A 10,444-nucleotide genomic window follows, 5' to 3' on the forward strand; every position below is an offset into this window, starting at 1 on the left:
CAAGTGCCATTCTTTAATATGCAAATCAGTATTTTAATATACCAATTTATGTATGTTAATTTGTTTGCTTTAATAATTTCTTACTTGGTGAGAAAGTTCAAAGTCTAATTCAAAGTTCCTAATTTTAATTCTGGAAAAAAAAAATCATAATATTTCTCACAAACAAAAACATCAGTAAAGCGTTTTACTTTTAGACTCTATTAGAAACATGAATTATTCATGTTTGGGTTCATTAATTATTCATGTGTCTAATTTTCATAATGACTGCCACAAAATTGCCTGTTTTCATTAGTGGCATGTGTTGTTAGATTCATCATCACATGCTTCTTTTGTCACATGATTACTACCCTCATATGCAAATTCATATCTAGGTTATGTAATAATCTTTCATGTAATGTTTTTAAATCAAGTGCCATTCTTTAATATGCAAATCAGTATCTTAATATACCAATTTATGTATGTTAATTTGTTTGCTTTAATAATTTCTTACTTGGTGAGAAAGTGTTCACCTTCTAATTCAAAGTTCCTAATTTTAATTCTGGAATAAAAAATCTTGATATTTCTCACAAACAAAAACATCAGTAAAGCGTTTTACTTTTAGACTCAATACATCTCTAGCAACACAATGCTATATTCAACAAGTCAATGTTAGACCTTATTATATCTGTCCACTAGATTGATACAGTAGTCAGAAAGTCCATTCTTTCTGCTTTATGGTTGTGTTATACCAGCTGTGCTGAATTAATAATGCACAACCAATAATAATTAGCGTTGAAGGCTTGAACATCTTACCAGGCACCTACAGTAGACTGTACATAAGGTGGGACGTTTTTTTTCGAATAAAATAAATATTTTTGACCAATTGGTGCACCTGCCGCCACTAAAAATAGAAATTTAAGAATAAAACATGAAAGCTTTTGATTTTTATTACGCCCACTGCTGTCTTAAAATCTCCAAAAATAAGAAATGTATATTTCTTCCTAATTATATAAATTTAAAGAATGCAACCATCCGATTGCTACACCTTTTACTTCACCAATAAAATTTTATTTTTATTTTCTCCTCCGTTTGGATGTTTTTGGCAATATTTACAGTATTTGGTAAATAAAAGAATAAAATTAAATTTTAAATTTTTCTACACCCTCCTGTGACGATCTTTCAGAAAATAAGTTTGCAAAACAAAGTGAAAAAAAAAGTCTCACCTAACTGAACCTGACCATATTTAAAGTAAGGTACAAATACTTCAAAAATAAGAGAAAAAAAATCATGTATCCTTTTTGTTAAATGTTTCCATAGGATGAAGGCTCATTCCATTTAAAGGACACTGCCAGAAATCTACTGAAACTTCTTGGAAGTGAGAAATCTATGCATTTGGGATGGCGTGACACATGGGCAATGGTCACGCAGAAGAAGGGAAAACACGGTAAGTAGTGGAACAGGTCTACCATCATCTAATCAATGATACAAATGGGGTGGGGGGGGGAATTTTCACTCTTCTTTGGTATTAAATTTCGCCTTAAAAATTCATAGATCTGAAAAAAGTTTGTAACATAAAATAACACACATTCTCCCATCTCCATTGTAACCCTTCCTCTTCATTTTCCCTCACAACTTTCTGCGTTCAAAATTTGTAACCTGCTTCTGATTTTGTCGTGTCAAAAAAATGAAATATCACAATTAGTTATAAGTATCGCGAAATGGTTATTAGCCAAATATTGCTTGTGTCTCTTGGGTGAATTACTTGGTTTTAATTATCTCGTACTTTTGAAAAGATGCTATTGTTGCTATTTGCGTACATAATGGCTCTGTTAATGAAAGAATATTTTTGTACTGCCAGCTCTCAGGTATAAGCCCACCGCCCTACTTATTGCCATATTTTACATACCAGCCTTCTCTCAAGCAAAAGCCCATGGTATGATTTGGATGAGCCGACTTTGAGTTTGGCATGCAGTGTGCTGGAAAATTGCCTTTTGAATTGAAAGTGGATTCTCCAGGTAAAAGCCCCACCCCTCCCCTCTCAAAAAAATAGTTGTAAGTAAAAGGGACTGCCGATTTTACGTAGCTTTGCACACACTGTGTTGTTCGGTGAATCTGTCCCCGCATGCCTTACACATTTCGAGTTATTGTCATGATTGAGTAGTAAGAATAGTTGTCTTTTGGGCTTATGCAAATTTTTGTCTTCTGGCAAGATAATAATTCAACTGTAATACAGACTTTGATGTTAACCGGATCATGGCGGTATAAAATACCTTCATGGCCGGATGAACTTAAATTTTAAAAACCTCTAAATTTCTGGAATAAATTATATTAGTAAAATTGAATATTTATGAGTGTTGTGCGGTGGTTAATTGTAGAATATTATGTAGAACGCCTTCCACAAGAAAATCGTCTCCCGGCGCTGACAGTATTCCGTCCATAAATCATATTGAAAAAGAAAAAGAAAATGTAATGCTTTTACATGGTATTTGATTACAAATCTACTGCGTTGTATGAAGAATCTCCGCTCCCTGGGATCGCTAGATCACGCAACGGCGTCTACTGATTGTCGGTGGAAGTCTGAATGGGTGGTCATTAGAAAGGATCTGTTGCACGGCGTGTGGATGCGTTGCATTCTCCACAGAATTGCGTCGGCCGTAGTGAATGTGTTTCTTTATGTAACATCGACACAGTCAACATCTTAGATAAATGGAAAATAAGGAAAGAAGAGAAATAATTAACTAGTTTTATTTTGAGTCTTACTCTCATTAAGAGCTCTGCGAAGTTGGATTATCTTGTCGTTCGTCACACTTCAACTCACCCGGATTTCAAGACCATGATTCAACTAATTGAACCTGAAATCCAATTAATTTATTCCAATATATAAGCATGATAACATATTACCTAAATGAATGATTAATACCAAATTTTAGTCTTAAATTTTCATTAAGATTGATTATTAAAGAAAGAATGATTAATACCAAATTTTAGTCTTAAATTTTCATTAAGATTGATTATTAAAGAAAAAAAAACAATTGAATCCATATAAATCTATAGTACCAAATTGATAAAAAAATATAATTAAGATGATTTTGAAGATAAATAGATTAAATTGTTTAATTTAAATAATAAAAGTTCAAATATATATATTTTTAAAATCTTGTTTGGTAGACCTGTACCTCAGATTTAGCTGTTACTTTTACATATTGAGGACTACATTCAAAAACAGAATTTTCTAACAGCGATTTAAATTTTCTCAAATACAGGTCAACATTTGTAGAGCCTGCTTGTAGCTTTAACATTTAACAAAATTTACATTTAAAGGGAATACTATAAAATGTCGATGGAGGAGGATCATGAAACATAAAGAAAGATTTGATGAAATCTATGGTTATCATGGGAAGGGGGAAAAGAAAGATACATTTAATACGGAGAAAAAAATGTTGAATTCTAAGAGGGAAAATTATATGCCTGCTTATATGACATTATCTTGATGAGGTGTGAGTTTAGACATGTTTACCAGTTTCTACTCTGAAAATAATGTAATAGCCTATACGATAGTGTGCAATCCTATTAAATTGTGTTTAGCACTTAAAAGAAATTATATTACATATAGATATACACAGCAATTATATTTAAGTGTTACTCTGTAAAAAAAAAGATTCTGTAAAAAAGGTAATTGTTAACACTGTTAGGAGTCTGTAATAAAATAACTTTGAATTAAAAAAATTATAAGTTCTCTTAATTTTTACAATCCTTGAACGTTTTATGAATTCTACGAATCATCTTTATTCATGAAAATGTGGCAGTCGGCTTATCAAAGTATTTGAAGTCATTTTGTTCGGGTTTGGGAGCTAAGGTAGCCTGGGGACTATTTTTAAGCTTGTAGGATTCTTACTCAGCGAAAGTAATGTATGGACATTATTTCGTGTAATGATTGAAATACATATTATTCAATTATATTTTTATATTTCATTTGTGTTAACAAAAAAAAAAAAATGAATTTTTTGTTGGTATTAAGATATATAATTTATACACTGTTAATATTCCAATTGACTAATGCAGACAGGACAAAACCTTATTAAAAAGAAGCAGGCTGTAATATTAATAATTTGTTTATGTGAAATCATGAGTATTAATATGTCCAAACTGCAGTTATTTCAATTTTATATCGTATAAAATGTTTATATGTATCAGGGTCTATGTGATCATGAAAATTAATAGTATAAACCCTCACCAGAAAAAAATCATTATATATTAAAACTGATTAGTTTGTAGTTGTTTCAGATCTTTAGAACCTAAAGATATATTTGTTTATTTAATTACAATATCCCTATATTCATTAATACTCTCATCTGTTAAGTAAATCAAAGAAATTTGAAAAATGGGAAAAAGAACATGGAATTAATTAATTAGTTTATTCCCTGTTCAAATCATGGAATTATTCTGCTGGAAAATAAAAAATCAAAATATTTGTTGACACAAGATCAATTTTGTCTGAAGATGGAGGGCATATTTATCCAAGGCAAAATATTACTGCTGTTCTCACATGAATATGGTACAGTACCTTCTAACTAAGACTTTTGGTATACTACACAGAATAAAATAAGTTCTCGTAATCTCAAAAGCTCCGATGATCGTAGTATAATAGAGGCAGTAGAGTATGTTGGCAGCTAGACTATTAGTCAGTCAATCAATCAATCAATCAATCAATCAGCCGTATTCTTAGAGTTCCTTTAAAATTGCACAATAACTATGACTTGTTGGTCTATAGCATGAATGGAGCTTAGGGTGTGTGAGTTACCTGCTTCAATTCCCGGACGAGCTCGTCAGCAATCAGCCAAAAAAAAATAAGTCAGCCAAGTATTCCTGTAGCTTAGGGTGTGAGATTCAGTAACTATGGCTTGTTGGTTAAGAAGCATGAATGTAGGTTTTGGTGTGAGAGGTCCTTGGTTCAATTCCTGGACAAGCCTGTTATTTTATTCTGCGAAAAAAAAAAAAGCACAGTCAATCAGCAGAAAAGCCCAGTCAGTCATCAGCACAATTAGCACTGTATTTCTAGAGTTCCTCATTAGAGTTAAAAATAGGATGCTTCTTCATAAACTTTCATCCATCTATTAATTACAACTTTATGACATGCATGCTGTCATTATTTTGATTTCATGTGATTTCGTGTACCGTATTGTATTCTTTAAGAATATCAAAGATGATAATAGATATTTGAGAAAGACGCATGTTCCTATCAGCATTCAAACCCAAGACCTTCCAATTACCGTTCCGATACTCTACCAACTGAGTTATGAAACCAAGTGGTAATACACACCCATTAGGACATGTTTTGTTTTTTTTTTTCAAAGTATTGCACAATACGTAATGAATAGTAGTAAATCACATGAAAGTATTAAACATAAGAATATCAGATAACAAAAATAGGAAATTGATGTTGGATGATTTACAAGTGTCCTCTTGGTATGAAATGAATAATGTGTTTACAATATAATGCTTGAATAAATGGCTGATAATCGTGACTGAATTGTCAACGATACACGATGCACGTATCATTAGTACTACGTAAGCATTCCACCCTTAAGGTGATATATGCGAACCTCATGAAATGTTTATCTAATTGATTACAGTAATTAGCAAAAATACATTTATGGATTAGACGCATGTTTTCAAGGTATCTAAACAAAATGAGCGTTCATTATCTGTTCTAGAATGAATTAACCTATTTCACCCATCATTTAATTAGATTTATTTACGAGCAGTTATTCAAAAATGGAAATCAGTAGAACATAAAGTCAACAAACTTCCTGTTAGATGAAAAAGCTGCGATTTCTGCGGAGTACAGTACTCCTTTTGTGAAGCAATCAACAGATATTAAATGTATATCCATCATCCATAACCTTTGCACTTTGACAGGCTTAAATTTGTGCCCCGAGGATGTTTTGTGGGTGACTTCACACAAAAATAGATGCACCATAATGTATTACTGTGCTGGATTTGCCAGGGGGATTTGGGGGTTTTTCTGTAGCAACTGATGCTTGATTTCAGTGTCATTGACCCAAAGTCTGTTTTCTATTAGGTATCTATATCCAAACATGCAACAGATCTGTTGAGAACATGTCACAGATTACTGTACATGGAACTTTATTTTTTGTACATTAATTTACCGTGAAATTGCCATGAAATAATTCTGTGTTTTGTTTGTTTTTTTGTTTTTTTTACTGAATTATCTATAACAAATATATTTTCATTTTGTCCTAACATGTTTTACCTAAAAATTAGGACATAGTGCCATGCTTTTTTACCAGGTGTTACTGATTCGATCTTTTTGAAAGCAGTCCTTTTAATTGCTGTTTTTTGTTGGTTTTTTTTTTTTAAATTTTATTATAAAGTGAAATATTGTGTATTTCAATACTTCTATTAATGAAATTCATTTCAAGAATTAATTTACAGTCAATAAAATGTCCTTTTTCTCTCCCTCTCTCGCTCTTTAGGTCATTTATTTGTTGAAAAGCATCATAAGGCGCCCGATGTATCAAAATGGGGCGCCCCCGTACTACTCAAAGCTGTAGTACCCTTAGTTCCCAAAGAAGGTGAGTAAATATCCATAGCATTTGAATTTGTTTTAAATGGTTATTGGCAAAAGATGGAAGAGCCTTTATATCTTCTGCTAGCATTCCCACTCAATAAGAAAAAAAAAAACTTATTGTAAAGATGAGATTTTTGGATGACTCAAATGATTGATGTAGAACGGTTTAGTTATTTTTTTCTTCCATTGGTAGAAGTAGAGTGTGACTGGCCGGACACGGAAACAAACCGTCGACGGCGAGAATTCTGTAGCAAGATAGAAGGCTACGGGAGTCTATGCAGCTGTAGCGACCCAGCCCCAATTGAAATGAACCCCGAAAAGGTAACAATATACATTTAATATATAGAGCTCACTTTGTAATTTATTAGATATATATTTTAATGGTACTTGGAATACAGAAACCTGTATTAGATTCTAATTATTGAATAATATTTTTGATTGATTGATTAATTGATTGACAGTACATTTTTGCAAATTATAAAGATGGCATCAGTGAATTAATATGCCATGACAAATATTGCATTTTCCTTTATTTTTTAATTGTTATTGTTGAAAATTATTAATTACTTTATTCTTATTACTTTATCAATGTAATAAATTACCATTCCTTTCCTTATTGTAACGTATTTATTTAGAACATTCTAGAATTGCATTTATTTGACCAAACAAACAAGTGTAAACCACATTGGTAATTATAGGAACACATGACACCATGTAGAATCCAAGAGTAATATTTGGAAGTTTCTGGAATCTTGGGTACTGTAGAGGCAATAAGCCTATTGGTTAATTATGATGTAAGGTGACCAATGAGGAACTTAGGCAATATGGAATGCTCTTGAATGCTTTGGAGTTCTAGGGCTAATTTATGTAAGGTGAGAGCTTGGTCTTTCAAGAATCTCTTTTTGAAACACATGTTTATGTTAATGCTGTTGTGTTGTTATTTTGATACCGGATTCTTGTTGGAGTTTATAGAATAAAAGTTTATTTGAGAGTTGTGTTACAACATTGTGAGCTGTGTTTATATTTTATATGTCAAAGAGGGATTCCTAGTCATTTTTATACTGCTCGGAAATACGTCTAGTAGGAATTCATGAAAATCAATTAATGTATAAGATGAACAAATAGTTATTCTTTGTACAAATATGTAACCATGATGATGCGATTTTTTCACCTTTAAGTAATTATGTTTACCTATATATTAGTATTGAAAATGTTATACAGTGAAAAATAAAAGAAATTTGAGAGAAAAAGAAAAAGATTATTCATGGAGATAACTAAATAATTAAATTTAAATAAAATGTTGCAAAATAGAAATTAGTTAAATGAATAATGCCAGTTTGTTGTTATTAAATCTATGTATTAGCTAATAGCAAAGAATCTTGTACTGTGGAAAATAAAAGAAATTTGAAAGAGAAGAAAGAAAAAGGATTATTCATGAGAAAGGAAAGGAGATAATTAATTAATTAAATTTCAATAAAATTGCAAAATTTAAATAATAACATTCATTATGACTAATGCTGGTCTGTTGTAAAAAAAAGAGTGCATTAATTAATAACAAAAAAAATCTAGTATCATCTATCTTACACATCTCCGACTTTGTAATATCGTAAGAAGGGAAAGAGTAATGAAAAAGCTCATTATAATTCCATAAGAGAAAGAAATTTAAAAAAAACCCATCCTAATAACTTGTATTGTGTAGAAGGTTGATAACATTTATGGATGTTACCGTTCGTTTGATTTACTGCCCATTTTTATTAATGATGTCCATACGTGTAAATGAGCGATATTACGTGCAAAGAATAAGTTTGAGGCTTACCCAGTCAGTTTCTATGTCTATGCAGCATTAGACTATACTCTTACAATTTATCACTCTTATTTAAAATTCACTTTATAAATCACAGAAATAGAGGCAAGTTTTTTTTCTTTTTCCATCTGAATATTTCTGATGATATATTTATTTGATTTGTGTTGTTCGTATGTTTTTTCATGATTTATATGAAAATTATACATTAATATATGATATTTCGCAAAGTCTGGTATTGATTTTTAAATGAGAAAATTAAGTTAATTTTCTTGCTTAATACCTTTAAAAAAATTATGGCTTACATTTTAGTGAATATTTCATGAACTTACTTCATGTTCCTGTCTTGAATTTTCTAACAGTATACTCATAAAATCAATTTCTAGATTTTGTTGCTTTCTTTACATTTACACACTTCCCAGCCTCTTCCCAACTTCAATATCCTCTGTTGTACTAATATTGAAGTTCTATATTCTACTCTATCTGCAGTCCTCCCTGCTGCAGTATCTACTGAAGTTCTCCTCTTTGTCTATTGCAGTGGCCATATTGGCTGTAAATTCTCTTTATTGATCTGTTGCAGTCTCTCTACCAGCCTTTCAATCCCCTATTTACCTATCACAATCTTGATTGAATTTGATGGGAGGTCTTCAGTGTTATATACACCCAGAGTAACCCATGAAAGTCTTTCTAAGACTTGTTCCCAGCGGTGAATTTAGCAGTAAACCAGGAGACAATCCCCTACTCTTTTCTGATAAGATAAGATAAGCTTTATTGGTCTATTCACATATAAAAATACATAAACAGAAATGTTCCTTGAATCTGGCATAAACACATCAACACCAACAAACATTACAAAAAGTAAAAAAAAAAAAAATTGTAATGCAACTACTCATTACATAATTTAAATATTATATATAAAATATTTTAAATATTAAATATTAATTAAAATTATAGTAATTATGAAAAATTTCATTTACAACAAATTGAATTGAATATTAATTAAAATTATAGTTATTATTATGAAAAATTTCATTTACAACAAATTGAATAGAATTCAATATCAAAAATATCAATTGCAGTTCAAATATATATTAAAAATATAAAAATTGCATGTGAAGACTAGATAACTAACAATTACATACATACATACACACAAAAATACACAGGGAGCCATTTGGCCAACGGTTTAAACGTCATCTGAAACAAGTGTGCCTTTACAAACTTGCTTTTCAGCCCTCCAGCTAAAACTTGAGGAGAGTAGCGATGAGAATTGAACCGGGAACCTAGAGATCTCCACGTTTCAGTGTACACATAGTGGCTACCCACTAGTTCATCCGACTGAGCTGGCTGCCTACTAATAGTTCCTATTGGTCTTTGCTGCCTGCCCATTGATCTATGGTAGTTTCCATATTATTGCAGTCCTCTCTCATTATTGATATACTTTATAAGTTACTTTTTATTGACTTTCTGCCCCTTCTCTATATTATCTGCCCTCCCCTATCATCTATCGTCATTAATTAAACTCAGCAACTGTGTCCCTTCTTCTGTAATCTTAATCTCCATTGTAGACATATCCATGAACAACTTTGATGTATTTAAAACATGCACAGCTTAAAGTATGATTAATTCACCATACATATTGTAATCAATGCTTTTCTTTATAATTTACTAAAAGAAAATAATTCTTAGTTATATTTTATTTAAATTTTCAGCTTACGCCAAATAATATAGAGGATGTTCCAGTGATAGTAATAGCTAGTAACCGTCCTAATTATCTGTATAGAATGCTAATGGCATTGCTGTCTGCACAAGGTGGTAAGTAGGCTATGTGTCTCTGTGACAGAAATAGATTTATTGTTAAAGATTGTAGCAAATGCATTGCTGTATGAAGAGTAAGAGGTGCACTGAATAAAATAAAACAAAAGTGACTCCAAATATAGAAAGTGAGGCCATATTAACTCACATATATGGCCTCTTCGTCTATTTGGATTCACTTTTGTTTTATTTTATATGAATGGTAGAAGTGATAATGACATTATATGGGAGTATATTTAGATTATAATAAAATAATA

General features: G+C 31.1%; 1 protein-coding gene across 6 annotated transcripts in view; it reads left to right on the forward strand.

Annotated features, from left to right (window-relative positions):
• Positions 1–10,444, forward strand: part of LOC117100178 (protein O-linked-mannose beta-1,2-N-acetylglucosaminyltransferase 1-like) — a 122,835-nt gene that overhangs the window by 93,736 nt on the left and 18,655 nt on the right. For 5 of the 6 annotated variants that reach the window (XR_004444097.1, XM_033239762.1, XM_033239763.1 and 2 more), the window contains 4 exons: positions 1,297–1,423; positions 6,477–6,575; positions 6,765–6,892; positions 10,085–10,187. Coding sequence is in view for 5 of the 6 variants with exons in the window: in XM_033239762.1 (XP_033095653.1) it covers positions 1,297–1,423; positions 6,477–6,575; positions 6,765–6,892; positions 10,085–10,187 (457 nt within the window). In the remaining variant the exon portion in view is untranslated. The remainder of the gene's footprint in view (positions 1–1,296; positions 1,424–6,476; positions 6,576–6,764; positions 6,893–10,084; positions 10,188–10,444) is intronic. The other variant, XM_033239765.1, reaches the window with a different exon arrangement.

The sequence above is a fragment of the Anneissia japonica genome, unplaced genomic scaffold, assembly GCF_011630105.1.
Source record: "Anneissia japonica isolate Jap-2015-1 unplaced genomic scaffold, ASM1163010v1 scaffold324_len738069_cov173, whole genome shotgun sequence".
Classification (NCBI taxonomy): domain Eukaryota; kingdom Metazoa; phylum Echinodermata; class Crinoidea; order Comatulida; family Comatulidae; genus Anneissia; species Anneissia japonica.